Source organism: Panthera uncia, chromosome B1 (genome assembly GCF_023721935.1).
Source record: "Panthera uncia isolate 11264 chromosome B1, Puncia_PCG_1.0, whole genome shotgun sequence".
NCBI lineage: Eukaryota > Metazoa > Chordata > Mammalia > Carnivora > Felidae > Panthera > Panthera uncia.
Window position 1 is genome coordinate 148,234,800 of NC_064811.1, and position 17,971 is coordinate 148,252,770.

The window sequence follows — 17,971 nt, forward strand, 5'->3', positions numbered from 1 at the left end:
TCTTTGCTGTTTTGCAAAGATGGAATAGATCCAACTCTGCAGCCTAGTTGCCATAATTAAGATCATGAGAACACTGATAGTCCAGCATCACAAGACATCTCACTGGTCTACAATAGTGAAGATACCATGCTGCTAGAATAGGTGAGTAGAAAATAACAGATAGCATTATAAGAGCCAGAGAAGAGGAGATAACCCCAAGAAACTCAACAAAGTTTCAGGATATCAAGGAATTACAACATGTCCTGATATCTCTTTAAACATGCAGGGTAAGTTGCTTCCCTCCCACCAAGAAAGAGGAACAATGCTGCCTGGACTTCTTTGAATCATGGCAGCAACATACACCATATTTGAGTACGATGCCTTTTTTTCTTTTTCTTTTCTTTTTTTTTTTTTTTTTTTTGACCCATTCATCAAGTAACAATGAAACTGCTAGTTTTGGATAACAATCAACCTAGAGCTGCCTCTAAGTATTTTATTCTTTGGACTGTATCCATTTCCATATAAAATAACTAGAGTGTGTTTTATTTTTATGCAATTCAGTGCTGAAAGACCAAAGAGAGAAAGAGATTTGAAATTAATGTCAAAGTTTGAGATGTTTGAATTTGTTCAGCCTTTGGAGGAAATTTCATGTTTTGACCAAGTCCCATGAGATCCCAAGATCCATGGAGGTGGATGATTGAATTTAAGTGAAAAAGATATTTATTAAAGGTGAGGAGGTTGGGGGGATGATGGTGCTGGATGTTCTACCATGTCAAATTAAGGCAGATGGAGAAGACTCTGGATCAGCTGCTCAAGTCTTAGATGGATGAGTAGAGTAACCACAACACTGGCATATGATGAATCAAAGCAGGGGAGAAATGTGGAGACTCAAAGATAGTAGCTTCAAAGCAGGACTGAAGAAGTATCTGGAAGTGGAATGAAGAAGTGGAGAAAACTTCCTGACCTGAAGTCCATGGATTATGGGAGACCTTTACAAGCATTGCAGAGGTAGTGGAGAGAGTCCTTCTGTGATACTAAGACAATGGAGATACTCTTCATCATAAAGGGTATGTATGGGGGGTGGATCGGGGTAGGTAAATTTGTCAACTAAGAAACAGAGATTCCAAAGGGGACAGTGGACAAATTAAGGAGGGAGAGAGAAAGTGGGAGAAGGGCATAGGTGAGGAAAGCATGCCCCAGACAATTTACTTCAAGGGCTATGCATGAAAATACATGGAATGTGAAACATGGCATCCACAATCAGCAACACACTTTTGAAAAGATTACCCCAAGACACATCCTAGTTAATGGGAGTGGGAGGAAAAGCAGGGTAGAGGCCTGGTATCTGGGTTCTGGGCACCTCTCTGTTGGAAGCTTAACTCATAGAGGGGTTGATCTTCAAGTTCTCGGGGAAGTTTTCAGACAATTCTTAAACATATCTCATGAAGAACTTTCCCTTGAGAGATCTAAGTCACAGTTTCTTCTATTTTTGAGTAAATTATACCTTTATAAAACTTTCTTCTATCTTAGCCATGACAATAATGTCATATGTACTATGTGTACCTCACAAAGATCTGTTGCCACTGGAACAGGCTTGAGGAATGAACTACATGGGAAGTATTTTGAGATCAATTTTATTAAATAGTGAAATATAGGATACAACAGTGGTTACGAGTAAAAGCAAAACATAAATATCATCACAGAAATAGAAAAGGAGGAGTGCCTGCATGGTTCAGTTAACTAAGCATCTGGCTTTGGCTCAGGTCCAGATCTCACAGTTTGTGAGTTTGAGCCCCACACTGGGCTCTGTGTTGACAGCTCAGAGCCTGGAGCCTACTTCGGATTCTGTGTGTCTCTCTCTGCCCTCCTCCATTCATTCTCTCTCTCTCTCTCTCTCTCTCTCTCTCTCTCTCTCTCTCAAAAATAAATAAACATTAAATTTTTTTAATTTAAAAAAAAGAAAAGAAAACAAATATGGCCTGTGTATCAGACATAGAAAATAAATATGAAGCAAATCTGAATGTAAATACAATTAGTGTAGGGGCATGTGTGTGTGTGTGTGTGTGTGTGTGTGTGTGTGTGGTGTGTGTGCAGGCACACATATAAAGTTTGAAAAATAACATCTAAAACAGAAGAAGTTAACACATTAATGAGCCAGAGAATATGCTTTGGCCTCCAGTGCATGTGCATTACTAGTTTTGCAAATAGCCAGGGGCATAAAAATGTATTTCTCCCCCCTCAGAATTCACAGTGTTTTTGTCCCACTTTCTCCTGCTGTTCCATATGCTACCAAGCAATGAAGAGAAAAATATTAGCTTTGGGCAAATGAACTCATGAGTACACCTATAAATATAAGTACACTTTGGAGTACACATTCTTAACAATGACAATATCCTTCTCAAGGGAGCAAAAATTGGTTCTTGGAAAATGAAAAAAATATTACTCCTTTTACATGTAAGTCAGAGATATACACAGAGTATATAAACGGATACACGGGATATCTGAAGTGCTAAAATTTCATAGAGAGGGCAATTAGGGAAAACAATGTCTAAAAATGTTCATTAGGGAGGCATAATAGGAAAAAAAAATGGTGGAGGAACATTATCTTCCAGCAAACTAAGGAAACAGTGAAGCTGAGCTTATTCGTTTCTTTTTGGATCTGCTGTCAAATTTTGATTAATCATATTTAATTTTATAGCACATGGGTGAGGAATGGCAATTATCTTTACAGCAAGTTAAAATATGATAGTAAAATATACTTAGAATTTTTAACCATTTTACTGACTATTTCTTAGTATGTGTACTTAACATGCATATAATACAGGGTACATTAAAAATTAAATGATCATCAAAAGACTGAGTGAGCAGAAACTACAGGGAGACCTGATATGGATAAACAATGGTTTTAGAAAAGAGAAAATCAGTGCAAGAACAACCTAAGTGAAACAAAATGACTTCCACCAAAGAAGGGGGTTAAATTTCATCCCATTAGCTCAGAGAGGGATCAGCTGTTCTCTAACTACCTCTGGGGGAGACTCATGCACCAGGCCAGAGACTTCCTGGAAGTCTGTAAGTGAAACATCACTGCCTAATCATTGTCTAAGGGATGGAGGCAAGTCCAAGTGGGAGAGAGGGAGATGAGAGTTCATGCTGTTCTGCCATCTTGGCTCCCTCCAAGAGGGAGGTAAGAGTTCAGATAGGGAAAAGCAGAGAGGAATTCTTCGGTAATTCTAAAAATCTGTAGGAAGAAGAGTCCCAGTAGAGCTGGAAGACTTAATGGAGAAGAAAGCACTCCCAAATTTCCCCTAAGAGGAAAAATAAGACTTCAATATCATCTACAGATAAATTAAATGGGTATCACAGATGAAGGTTGCCCAGGACTCATCTGTGAATATATACAGTTTATCTACTCAATGTTGATATATGTTATAAGCTCATTTGTGTTAATTAAACCTCTTAATATAACTTTATGAAAGGATTATTCATCTTATGCTTTAGCTAGTCTCTATAGGGTGTTGGCCACATTCCAAGAAACTACTGAGGAGAATTTTTAAAAGATGGTGCATACCATAGTAATACATATGTGCTCATAATAAATCTATGTATCTTCATGCTCTCTCATAGAACAAATAGTTTGTTATTGAGCCTTCTTGATGAGATTGAGAACAAAATTATTTTCCTTATATTTTTAAAACCAAATCCTGAAGTACTAAAACTCATTTCACACACACACACACACACACACACACACACACGTGCACATCGTTGTTAAGTAGGGTTAGTTAAGTAGGAACTTTCCAACCAATTCTCTGAACATGAACTGCTTAACTATTTGCCTGCATCTATTACTATTTGACAGGGTACTTGTGGCCCAGCCTCAGGTCCCTGTCATCTGGCTCGTTTGAGTCCATGTGAAGCATAGTTGTCTTATTTGTAGATAGGCTGCTAGTTTCATCACAGCAATGGAAACGTGTCGTCTAACTGGTCTAGAGAGTGTCAGTGCTAACTTTAACTCATTCATCTGTCAGAGATTCAAAATCACAGCTGAAGAGGTATTTGCAATTTAAATTGATTGCCAAGTACTTAACATTAATTGACATGCTAAATTCATGACTAAGTAACAAATTATGACTAGTGCCAATCATCTTAGAGAACACAATTCCCTCTCTTGCTGCCCATTTTATCTTTATAGAAGTTGAAATGACATTTTGGAGTGCATTCTTTTAGAAAAATCAAATTCTCTTAGAAAAAGGTTGCATGATAACAAATACCTTGAAGATGAATACCACTGCTATGAATTGTTCATGAGATTCAGATCATTTCTATGCCATGTTAGGTGGCCAACAAGTGCTTAATTGATCTGGTAGCAGTGAATTCTATACAACATCTTCCTCTGGAGAGGACCACATGCAGATAATAGTAACTTTCCATTATAAATTAGCTTTAGTAGGCAGAGAAGAGAGTTAAGTGACACTACATGTACCCCTATAATCTTCCTCATTTTGTCTTAATCCAAATATTTCAAATGCATCAACAAAACACAATTAAGTTTTCAGCCTGCTTAGCCAGCACAACAGGAATTCTACAAAAATATGTGGTCCAATAAAGTAGAGAAATTGCAGAACTATGTGCTTGACAACTCCCTTCTCCACTTAAAGCTTTCTTTCTGTTATGAGTTTCTCTTTGGCACTTTTCTCCTGGAACACTGGAAATATGCTTTTAAAGATCATGTTTGTTTTAATAACATCACAGCACAATTAAGCAATTGTATTCTTTGTGATATTCTTGATAAGAAACTTTACCTGTGAGAATAGGATAGACAGTCTCTTTTTGAGATACATGAACATAAGGACGGTCTTGTGGATGACTACACCAGGCAGAGATTTATTTGTATTTCTGATGGGTTTGCCAGGATGTGTAACCTTCATGCATACTTATCTTTCCGCGACCTTTCCCATAAATATACCCTATTTCTGATTCATGCTTATAATGATATTCAGAACACATTCATGCTGCCACTCACTGGTTACTCATGCTTGAAATTAAAAATCTTTCAGACCAATGCCATTGCTATATTTGGTTAGGCTTTACCCATTACTCAAAGTAAGAAAAATAAGATGGTGAGGATAAGATGTTAACAGACATAAGCTTAATGTTAAATGGATAGCAGGATGTGTTCAGGCTTTTCTAAAAGGAAATGAAATAGGGTCCATCTAGTCATATGCTACATTAACATTATTAAATCTAGAAATATGAATTATACAGGAATAGTCATTGAATACTACATGAGACTCATAAAGTGAAACTTTACAAGAACTTAAGCCATTGACAATAGATACTAAGGACCAATGATTCATTTTTGGAAAAGTTCATAAAAAGATAGAAAAAAAAATAGACTTTCCTTCAAATTACACACATTTCCTTCCAATTGTCATAAAAAAGTTATGGTTAAACTTAGTTGATACCGGAAACAATCACATCTTAATAGTTTAGACTTTTAAGCATTATTCTTTGATTGTCATAAGCACTATAAAATAAGAGTTCTAATTTCTTATCATAGAGAAGTCTACATACAAAATTTTAATGTTTTTTTATTTTTTTTTTTATTTTTGAGACAGAGAGAGACAGAGCATGAGCAGGGGAGGGGAAGAGAGAGAGGGAGACACAGAATCCGAAGCAGGCTCCAGGCTCTGAGCCGTCAGCACAGAGCCCGACGCGGGGCTCGAACTCACAGACCTTGAGATCATGACCTGAGCCGAAGTCGGACGCTCAACCGACTGAGCCACCCAGGCGCCCCAACAAAAGTTTAATGTTTTAATGAACTTATCTGTAGCAATACAGCTGAAAAAGCAAATACTTTTTGAGGAAAGATAAAATTACAAGGAAATTTTTTAATAAAAAAGCCATGTTCATTTGAGCAATGTTTGCAAACAGTAATTTGATTGTACAATTACTTAGCTCATATTTAAGAGACTGTAGCACCAATTTAAAATACTGACCAGGGGGTACCTGGGTGGCTCAGTCGGTTGAGTGTCCGACTTTGGCTCAGGTCATGATCTCATGGTTTGTAACTTCAAGCCCCACATCAGGCTCACTGCTGTGAGCAAAGAGCCCTCTTCAGAGCCTCTGTCCCACTCTCTGTGTCCCTCTCCCACTTGTACTCTCTCAAAAAATAAAACACTAAAAAAAAATTAAAACAGTGACCAGGACTCAGAAATGCAAAATTAGACCATATTGGGAAGCAATACAAGTAATAAGCCGTTATACACTCTTACAAGGATACAGTAGTGAAGTTTTCTTTTTGGAAAAAAGACTCTTTGTTGGCCAGAATACATGTATACAGATATTCAATAATATATAATTAAGAACTACTTTGTGCTAAGAATTATTCTAGTTGTTAATGATATAATAATGAATATTGCAGAGTGGATTGCTGCTCTGTGGAGCCCATAATCAAAAAATTCTAGGGGCACCTGGGTGGCCCAGTCGGTTAAGCATCCAACTTCGGTTCAGGTCATGATCTCACGGTTCATGGGTTCAAGCCCCGTGTCAGGCTCTGTGCTGACAGCTCAGAGCCTGGAACCTGCATCGAATTCTGTGTCTCCTTTTCTCTTTGCCCCTCCCCCACTGATGTTCTATGTCTCTCTCCTTCAAAAATAAATAAACATTAATTTAAAAAAAATTCTAAGTAAATGTCTATGGATTTAAATGAAATATTAAAAAGATAAAGAGTACTTAAAACTAAATTGAATAAGGGGCGCCTGCGTGCCTCAGTCGGTTAAGCATCAGACTTTGGCTCCGGTCATGATCTCAGTGATCATGGGTTCCAGCCCCATGTTGGGCTCTGTGCTGACTGACAGCTTAGAGCCTGGAGCCTGCTTCGAATTCTGTGTCTCTCTTTCTTTCTGCACCTTGCGCACTCACACTCCGTATCTCTTTGTCTCTCAAAAATGAATAAACGTTAAAAAATTAAAAAAAAAACTAAACTGAATAAAATAATAGGATGTCAATGAAGTCTATTTGTCAAATCAGTACATAGAGTTAAATGCTATCCTAAAAGCCAAATAAAGTGCTGTAAGAAAAACATCATCATCGTAGTGTGTGAATGAATTGCCTTATGTAAGTCATTGAGTTACTTGCTATGAAGAAATATAAAGTGGATTGGTATGAAATTACAGCTTATTTGGGATTTTTATGGATTTCCAATAATTTATTTGCCAGTGACAATTCTTAAATATAAGGAATGTGCAGCACAGAAATATAAAGAGATAGAAACTCTGATGGAGAGAATGAGGTACAGAATATTTAGTGTAATAGATTTTACAGAAAGAACAAATGGAGTGATAAAAATTGACTATTATTATCTTTAAAAGATTAACATTAATCATAGTAATGATCAGAAAGCAGCAAAAATTCCTAGCAGACAAAAGTAAATCCAGATGTAAGCTAATTCAGAAAAAGGGAGCTAAAACAAAATTATTATTAAAAGTAATGAAAGTGAAGACATTAAAAAGATACCTCAGATGAAATGATATTGTATTATAAATAAGTTTATGTCAATAATTTGAAATTTTTAAGGAAATGGACAAATTTCTTAAAAACAACTTTTGCAAAATGTAGAAAAAGGGAATAGTCCTCTATGTGTTCAAGAGTAGAATCTGTAAATGTAATCTTTCCCCAAGTAAAATGACTAACAGGGATGGCATTACTAGTAAATTTTACCAAATACTTATGGAAAAAATGACAGTGTTACACAAACTATTTTACAGAGTACGGGAAGAATGAATATTTCCTAATTTTTTGAAACTAGCATAAAACTGATACCACACACGGCTCTTGACAATATAAGAAAAGATAATTACAGTTCAATATCCAAAATGAACACAGCAGCAAAAATCCTAAACCAAATATCATAAATTAAACCTGCAATATATAAAAAGACTAATCAATTATGGTCATAGGGGAGTTATCCCAGAGCTGCAAAGATGATTTTCTACTTGAAAATCAATATATATTTGATTGATTTTAATATAAGCCATATTACTAACAGAATGAAGGAGAAAAGTCAATCAATGAATGCTGATAGCACTGAATGAAATTGAATGCCTACTCATGATTAAAAAAAACCAACTCAGTGTATAAGTAATGGAAGGAAAACTCTTCAGTCTGATAAAGAACGTTTAGGAGAAATCTGCAGTTAATACCATTTTTAATTGCAAAATATTGCATGATTTCTCACTGATATCAGAGAAAAGACAAAGGTGGTCATTCTCCATCCATTTTACTTATCATTGTACAAGACTTGTGAACCAGTGCAATAATGTAGGAGGGAAAAGGAGGGAAAGAGGAGGAGAAGGAGAGAGGGAAGAAGAAGAAGAAGAAGAGAGATTTAAAGCATAAAGAACAGAAAGGTGTACAAATGTCTTAACCATTTGCATGAGCATATTCATAGACAATACAAAGAAAGTGGCAAAGTAGTACCAAAACTACCTAAGTTATCACGTTCTTAGGATATTTGTCAATATTCTAAGATATAATTGTCTGTTTGTATATTTATAGAAACAACTGGAAAATACAGTCTAAATTATAACATTTACACACACATACATACACACATTTCCAAGCTCTGTCTGCTTAGAGGGCCTAGAAATAATGACACTTCTGTAGCAATAACCGTACCTAGTAACCAGATCTGGGTTTCTAATACCATTCTCCAATAAAAATAGCCAGGGATCCATGGAGAAATTGTTGACTCTAGGGTTGTAGCAGGGAAGATACAAGATGAGTCTGGAACAACTTGTAGTAGCAGGATGCAAGAAAGTGCACATAAAAAACAAAATGATGGAAATATGTGAAAAGGATACAGAAGTCAACTGAATGACCAAAACTGTAATGACTTGAACAAAAACGTAGCTAATGTACTCTTGAATTATAACCCAAAGTATAAAACAAATATCCATGAATTCATACTAGTATAAATAAATCATTGGACAAATAAATAAATGGGGAAGAATAGATAAATGTCTTATATAGAAGAATGCCAAATAATATGATTCCCTCAAGGGGATGGAAAGTAATTCTTCCTTATCCTTAAGTATGGTCTGTGTGCTGCTTTCCAAAGAATATTGTATGGAGAAGGTGAAAAAAGGAGTTAACTTCACAGTGGTGAAGTCTGACAAGTCACTGCTAATGAGAATACATAGTATACAAAGTGACAGCACACACCCTTGATATAAAGTGAGGAGAATGGCACTTTACCTCTGTGGTTTTCCTTCCAAACCTCATGGTTCCAGGCTAGTCATAAGAAAAATGTCAGCTGAGAGACATTCTACAAAGTACCTGACCAGCACTCAAAACTGTTAAGACCATAAAATATACGGAAAGTATAAGGAGAGGAGACAGGACACCTAAACTTAACATAGTATCCTGGATAGGTCTAGGGACAGAAAAAAGACATTAGAAGTAATAAGGAGGGGTGCCTGGGTGGCTCAGCCGGTTGGGCGTCCGACTTCGGCTCAGGTCATGATCTCATGGTCTGTGAGTTCGAGCTCCGCACTGTGCTGACGGCTCAGAGCCTGGAGCCTGCTTCGGATTCTGTGTCTCCCTCTCTCTCTGACCCTCTCCCATTCATGCTCTGTCTCTCTCTGTCTCAAAAATAAATAAACATTAAAATTAAAAAAAAAAGAAGTAATAAGAAAATACTAAAAAATGTACAGACTTCAGTTAATAATAATTTATCAAATGCTTGTCCGTTAGTTGTGCCAAATGTATCATATTAATGCCAGACGTTAATAGCAGAGGACACTGGGAAGGAGGTATGGGGGAACTCCATACTATGTAACTTTTTTATAGATATGAAACTACTCTAGAATAAAAAATTATTTTAAGAATTTTAATGTAAAATTTATTACCATACATCAATACTTCAGAATAAACAAAATATATGACAAGCTCTAAAAAATGTAGCTAAGAATAACTGAAGAAGACAAATAAACTGATACCCTAGTTCACGGATTAGAAGACTTACTGTTTTGGGGGTTGTTCTGTTTTAATGATTTCTGTGTTCTACAGAAAGAGGGAACTAATTCTGGTAAAGGATATCAAACTCAAGCAACCATCACATTTATTCTGCAAATATTAGAAATATCCCTTTTAAAATCAGGTATAAAATAAGTTTCACTCAACACTATTTTTGCTAAAACAGCAAGACAAGTAAAAGATGTCAAGCATATAAAGATGAAAAGGAACAAATCAACATATTATTCCTAGATAAAATGATTGCATGAAGGAACTGTAACATTTTAGGGCTAAAATGAAAGCATATTAAACCAATGTAAACAACAATCATATTCTTATGTACCAGCAATAAAGAATTAGAAAACACAGCTAAAGTGTTGCAAAGTAAAATAAAAATAAGGAGTAATTATTAAAATTATAAGATATGTAAAAAATTTATGAGAAGTTCTATCTTTGTTAAATAATATTAGATAATATTTAAGTAAAAGAGAGATACATTATATTCATAGATGGAAAGATTCAGTATTTTAAGATGACAACTTTCTCAACATTCATTCATAGATTCCAGTTTAATTTGTGGAACTTGACAAGGTGATTCTAAAATTTACATGAAAAAGCAAACTTCTAAGAAGAGTTAAGAATACTTTGAAAAAGAATAAAGTATGTTTGAGAAGTTGTCCTATTAAATGTCAAGCCCAATTTAAAGTTATAATAAATAAGACTATAAAATTGATACAGGCATAGATAAATTCAGCATTGGCACAAAATTACAAATTTTGAAACAGACTTATTCCATCTAGGGATAGATATGACAGAGGTACAATTGCAAACTATTAGAAGTAATTATTCAATTGTGAAATAAATAAAAATAAATACCTACTGCACATCGTACACATATAAACAACTACACAAAATTCCAGGTGCACTAAAACCTTAATAGGAAAAGCAAAATGCTTTCAGGAGGAGAAAATATAAGAAAATGTCTTTATGAACTTGGGTGAGAGAAGGATTTCTTTAGACAAAGAAGCACAAACCAGTGAGTAAAACAATGTTAAATTTTATAAATTAAAATAAAAATAATTTATACATCATAAAACATCATGAACACACTAAACAAAAGCAGAATTGGTATTTAAAATGCACATAACAGAGCATTCATCTTCAGAATAATATGTGTGTTTGTGTGTGTGTGTGTGTGTGTGTGTGTGTGTGTGTGTGTGGTGTATGTTGGTGTATACATTATAAAAACAAACAACCATAAATGTAGAAGACATAAAGAGGCATTTTGCACAAAGGACACCAGAATGGCAAAAATGAATGAATGAATGAATGAATGACATTCCAGTAAAATGCGTAACCACACTATTAATCAAGGCAGTACGTAATAATGGCAATTATGTCCAAAGTAGGTAAATACTATCTGTGAGTGATATAAAACATGAGAAAATCTCATAAAATTAATTGTAGGTCTTTAAGACAGAATGGCCACATTAGAGAGCAATACAGTAATATTTGAGCCAAGCAATTTCACTTCTGAGTATCTAACCTTGTGCCAAATAATTCCACCCCTGGGTATATACCCTGTGGAATATTTTGCCTATGCCTCTTAGAAGATAATGTGCAACAATTTTCAATGCAGAGTTTTTGTAGTAATAAAAACATTAAAAACAGCCAAAATATCCAGCAAATGTAGAATGAATAAATGCAATATAGAATACTTCTTGAAATAAAAATGAATGAAATAGTCTAAGGCTTATCTTAAAAAACATGAATTTGAACAAAAAAATCAAATTCTATGTGGATACTATAGTATGGCCATTTTGTTCACATTTTCATAATGTAGAATGGAATTTTATGTCTTCATATTAAATTCAGAAGCAAAGCCTCTTTTGGAAAGGCAGGGAAGCAGTGTTTGGGGAAAGAGTACATGGTCAGCTTCAGTTTCTTTTTAATGTTTAATTTCTTAAGATGATAGAAAAATGAGTGTTATTTATATCACCTATGCAAAAATTTGTATAGGTAATAACTTTGTTTGATAAAAAACTTTATTTGATAAAAAATACACTTAGAAAAAAAGGACATGTAGGATTTTCCATTAAGAATCTGTAAATGGAAAAAAAAAGGGATCTGTAAATGGAGGGGCCCCTGGGTGACTAGTCAGTGAAGTGTATGACTCTTGATCTCAGCTCAGGTGTGTCACACGGGGAATGGAGCCTACTTTTAAAAAACTAAACTAAACTAAACTAAGCTAAACTAAACTAAAATAAAATAAAATAAAAAGAATCTATAAATGGCTACTATAATTTTTTTTATGCCATACTGGCTTAGACTTCTTTGGAAATTCTAATTGATGATTCAACGTAGCGTGTACAAATGTATGATTATATAAAGCCATCATTTCTGTGAAAAATTGAGAAAATGTGCTATTTGGCAATTCGGTGAGATCACGGCAGACCCTCAGATACTCTCACCCAACGCCGCCATATGTCTTTGTATACAAACACCTGAAAAACTTTTATACCAAAATAGCTAACTTTTTTGTTTTTATTTTGTAAAAATAATTTATTCTATCAGCACTAGTGAAAAGTAATGGTTCAATGAGTAAATATTGACTTAAGGCACATAGCCGAGCAGTTTTCTAACTCTCTGAGAACATATGTGTAACAAGATGGAGAGCCATCTGTTTTTCTGAAGATAGGTTAAGCCAATATATTCAGTTTGAGACACTGCTATATATACACACCCAAATTACTACATTCATCTATGATTTTTTTTAAAGCCCGACTTACAAATGCTTTCAGCCTGGCATATAAGCCTTATCCAGAACTCATCACAGGTTTGCAAGAGTTTATGTTTTACTTAGGATTCAAATCAATGCGGAGATCTTAAGCCTCCCCTCAGAGAAGCAATGAAAACAATCGTGAGCAACTTTTGTCACCCCAAGTTTAGAAGGCAGGACAGACGTACCTCCCTTACCAAGCCATGTTACAAAAGGGGAAAAAGAATGACTCTAATGATGGTAAACCAACTTTCTCTTTAATTTAATGTTTTTAAGAACTGTGGTTTCCAATAGTTTTTCAATCATTGCCTGCTTAAGAAAAATGTGAACTTGGACGAATGGAGGCTGAACACACCCTTAGAGAATCTCATAATATATGACACATGACCCAAATGTGAGAGAGGTAAGGGAGTTTCAAATTTCCACAATATCTACAGAACAAAAAGTTGATGACTATATGCCAAGAATAATAAAATTGTACTCAAGTGAGAATAGTTGGAACTACATTAAGTTAATTAGACAAATCTATACTGGGAAAGGAGGAGTTTCATGGGTAAAAATAAATTTGAGCTTATGCTCTTGGAAAAATTCACATAAATATTTGAAAAAAAAAACAGATTTGGTACAAGAAGAAGACGCAAAATATGTTAAAATTTTAAATTAACTTCATTTTCAAAAAATTGATAAATATGTAGAATATCTACTAGAGCTATTTTCTCAAGAATCAAATAATTACCTCAAATGGGACTAAGGGTGAATTTTAAATGTGGAGAGATACAATTGTGAGAAACTACACCAGCAGAGGGAGCTTAATATATCTTGACTGTAAATAGACATTGAAGACAGTTAATGTCTTTGTTAAGCAGAGATATACAGATTGGGAGAATTATTTAGCTTTATTTTAGATATGAGATCTCAGATGCAAAGATATTTATTAATGATTGCAGGTCATTTGAAATTCAATCTTCTCAATTTTAATACATCTTCTTAGTTGAATTAGGCTATTTGTATTGTAAAACCAAAAGTAAACTACATCAGTATAAGGAATGTAAATATTTTAAAAATACATAAATGCTTCCATAAAAATAAATTAATTTAAACAACATCACAGCAAATAAAATAATGGGACCAAGTTTACTTGCAGAGCTATGATGTAGAAAATATGAATAAAATACATCAACTTAATTAAGTGGTAAGAAAATATTTTATGAATCGTAAGATATTAAATATAGTAAGTTTTAATTTTATTCATTCTTATGTATATGGACACCATGTTGCAGCTCTTCCATCTGATGCCATTAAAAATTTTACAAATATTGAATCTGATTACATGAATAGAAATAGTATCACCTGTTTAAAAGTTTAGAAGACTAAAAAGAGAGATATCAAAGAGGACACAGTAAATTTTATAATAATTAATCTCTGAGATGTTTGATTAATGCTTATTGATGCTACTCGTGACCCAGAAGAGGAAAGGGATAGATGCTAAAAACGATTTCAAAAAATACATTACGATGGGGCGCCTGGGTGGCTCAGCTGGTTGAGCATCCAACTTCGGCTCAGGTCATGATCTCATGGTTTGTGGGCTTGGAGTCTGCTTCAGATTCCGTGTCTCCTTCTCTCACTACCCCTCTCCTGCTCACGCTTTGTCTCTCTGTTTCTCTCTCAAAAATCAACATTAAATTATTTTTAAAAAATACATTATGATGGAATATGTGGGAATTGAAAGGATTTCTATGTTACAGAAGGGAAATAAAACTGAGTAAGAGTCACTGTGGGAGTGTATGTATAATATTCTGCAAGTTTTTATGTAATATTATTTTATAAAGGAAGTCTAAAATTATTAAAGATGAGAAATTTAGCTGGTGTCGTCACCCTGTAGATTGTGTGCTATAACCATTTATGGCAGGCTGATGAATTATGCTATAAAAAGCAAAGACCTTCAGGAACCTGACAATCTTTCAGGTTTAATGAGAAGGAAATCTGGCCATGTCTTCTTTTTTCCAAGTCTCTTCCTCCATCCCACAAAGACAAGTAAGGCTGTAAGTCTTTCCAACTATTGCTGCTGAAAGTATTTTGTGGAAGCAATCTTGCAGAAGAGAAAGTATAAACATATTTTTAGGCTTTCGAGATTGTACAGTATGTATAGCAGCGATTAAAAGGAAAGGTTGCCAGGGCTAGAAATACAATTTGGAAAGTCTAAGCAGAAAAAAGCCAGTAGAGATTCCTTCATCTTTAAATATGATTTGGACTAAGAATGTACTGTAGAGGAAAAAAATTTTCCCCCCAAAATGTGTCTCTTCGGCACATGGATTATTTTAGGTTGATTATTTTTAAGAAACAGAAGACTCAACGGAGAGCCTGGGTGATTCAGTCAGTTAAGCACCCAGCTCTTGATCTCAGCTCAGGTCATGGTCTCACACTTCGTGGGATCGACCCCTGCATCAGGCTCTGTGCTGACAGTATGGTGTCTGCTTGGGATTATCTCTCTTCCTCACTCTGCCCCTCTTCCCCACCCCCAAGTAAATTAAAAAAAAAAAAAAAAGTTTGAAAAAACCCCAGAGGACTCAGGAAGTTTTTCTTTTTGCCAACTGCCTAAAAGGATTTAGACAGAGGACCTGTTCCAGGAAGGGAGCTAGCACCATAGATAACTAATAGATAACTATAGTTATAATATGAACTAGGTCTGGTAGATAGGTAGGAGCCCTAGCAACGCCTATTGGATTAAAGTCCTCTCAATGTCCCATTGTTTCTGAGTGGCCCAGCAAACACTTGTTTACCAAACATTTACTCTTTTTCACCTTCCTGTGAATTGCTGTCCTTCCTTTGAAGTCCCAGACTCCTACCACCTTCGCCTTAGTTTAGGATGACATATATACATCATTTTGCCTGACTATCTTTGAAATCCCTTATGTTCATGCTAATTCTTCATATGTATGTTATTATATTTGATTTTCTCCTGTTAATTGTCTCATGTTGACTTAATTCCTAAACCAGTCAAAAGATTCTTGAAGGGTAGAGGAAAATTTTTCTCTCCAGTAGTACAAATGCAGGATATAAATCAGGACAAAATATTCAATGAAAACCCATAATATGTCAAAGCTTAAAACAGGATCATAGTCATTTTAGAGTCAGAATTGCACCAGAACCACACTGTGCTTATGCAAGCAAATTATACTCATTTTCTCTGTGTTTCCACACACATACATTCATGTGAATTTACGGTATACGGTAGTGAAGATAATTCTATATAATGCCCAAATAAGTGAGTTAAGTTCTTCTTCACTGATGCTTTTATTGTAATTATATTATATTGAGTTTGATAAAACCACAGAGATGCCACTAAATGACTAAATATTGCATACATGAGGGGAAAAAAAGATGCCTAAGTAAAGTCTCTTCCTGTTGAGATAGATCCTCTATGCGCACACACACACACACACACACACACACACACACACCTGTATATCCACCCGTAATAATTCGCATATTAGATTATTTATTCTTAGAGAATTTGCTATCAAGTCATTCTGAGATACGTAAAATGAACATAGTTCTCTACTTACTTAATAATGGTTTTGGAAGCTAATAAATTTTTAAGTATTTTACATCCTATTTTAGCTAACATCAACTTTGAAAATTAATGCAAATTATACTTGCTAAATTTAGGAATGGATTATAATTCTAGGTAATTTAAAAACCACCATACATAGTTTCAATTAGAAAAAAAAAATTGCCTGCTAGACAATTTTCAGATATGAGTGGCTCATAAGTCTGTCTCTGCATTTTAGTTTTGCTAAAATGCACAATAAAAGCTTCAGGGTAAGGTAGAGATACAACAGGGTAAGGTAGAGATACAACATGATCGTTAGAGAAAGTTATAACATTTAAATCAGAATAAATTTGGTCTGTAATGATAATTGTTTTGGCTTTAATAACTTCATTATATAAAATGTTCTCAACTACATAGCTCTCAACAGAAGTCTCTGTTCAAACTGTTTCAATAAATTAAGGCAGATACCACAATTCACAAAACGTTTACAATGTTTGAGCAAATACTATATTCATTTGGAAAAGTAACCAAATAAAGACTCAAAATAATATTATAAACACATTCTAAGTACACAGAATAATGGAACATGAAATTATATACTTCTATGTTTATGTCTGGTTTATAAAGAGTATTGAAAAGAAATGGTTTATATGGTAAAATTTTAGTTTTAATTTGAGATTTAATATTTAATTACCAAAATGGGAAAAAACATGCTTGTTTTTATTTACGTTTTCTCTACTATACCATCTCTAAATGAAACGTTATTGCCTGTAGTTGATTACAGTTTAGTTATACCATTAATTTTATGTTTTTAAATACCATTACATCAGTTTTGGCTTTAAATTACATAACACTAGCAGAAAATGCGCCATTAATGTAATTACAAAATACTCCAGTGTGAAACTTGTTACAAAGTAAACATGCCTACCATTGTCGTCTCAGCGATAGAGCCAAAGCTGTTTATGAATATGTTGCATGTGACATTAACAGGAGGGCCTGAAAGAGATTAAAACATAAAGACTATTTAGATACTTATCTAAAATATTTTTAAATAATTCCATGCTTTTCATTATCAGTTTTTTTTTTAAAAAAGGAACATATATATTTTATATCTGTGTACACACAGATGCATAAAATTGAAGGCAATCACTCTGTGAAATAATCTGAATTGAAAATCGCAAATTCATAGTCTCCTTTGAACACTGAGGCTGGCCATTATATAAGTCTTCAATCTCATTTGGTCTTGATATCTCTGATGGCTTTGTAAATGTCTGATTTGGTAAGTCCAACATTGGAGCTCCTTTAGGCTGTTCCTATTGATTTTTTTCCTACCATGTACTGGCCCTATTTTTCTGTTTCTTTTCATGCTACATATTTTTGTTGTTGTTGTTAAAAATTGGATACATTAAATCATGCAATGTGGCAACCCTGGAAACCAGACCTCCCATTTGCAAAGCCCAGTTGTTGTTACTGGTGTTTATTATTGTTGTTTGTTGTTTAGTGACTTTCCTGGACTAATAGTCTGTATTTCCCCACAGTGTGCAGCCACTGAGGATTCTGTATCACACAGTGTTAGGCAGCTGCAGTGTTAAAACAGTTTCTTATGATCATTTTCTTTTCTTTCTTTCTTTCTTTCTTTCTTT

The 17,971-nt window shown here is 34.5% G+C and overlaps 1 protein-coding gene across 2 annotated transcripts in view; it reads right to left on the reverse strand.

Annotated features, from left to right (window-relative positions):
• Positions 1–17,971, reverse strand: part of GLRA3 (glycine receptor alpha 3) — a 192,403-nt gene that overhangs the window by 109,528 nt on the left and 64,904 nt on the right. For both annotated transcript variants that reach the window (XM_049631350.1, XM_049631351.1), the window contains exon 3: positions 17,257–17,324. In XM_049631350.1, the coding sequence (XP_049487307.1) occupies positions 17,257–17,324 (68 nt within the window). The remainder of the gene's footprint in view (positions 1–17,256; positions 17,325–17,971) is intronic.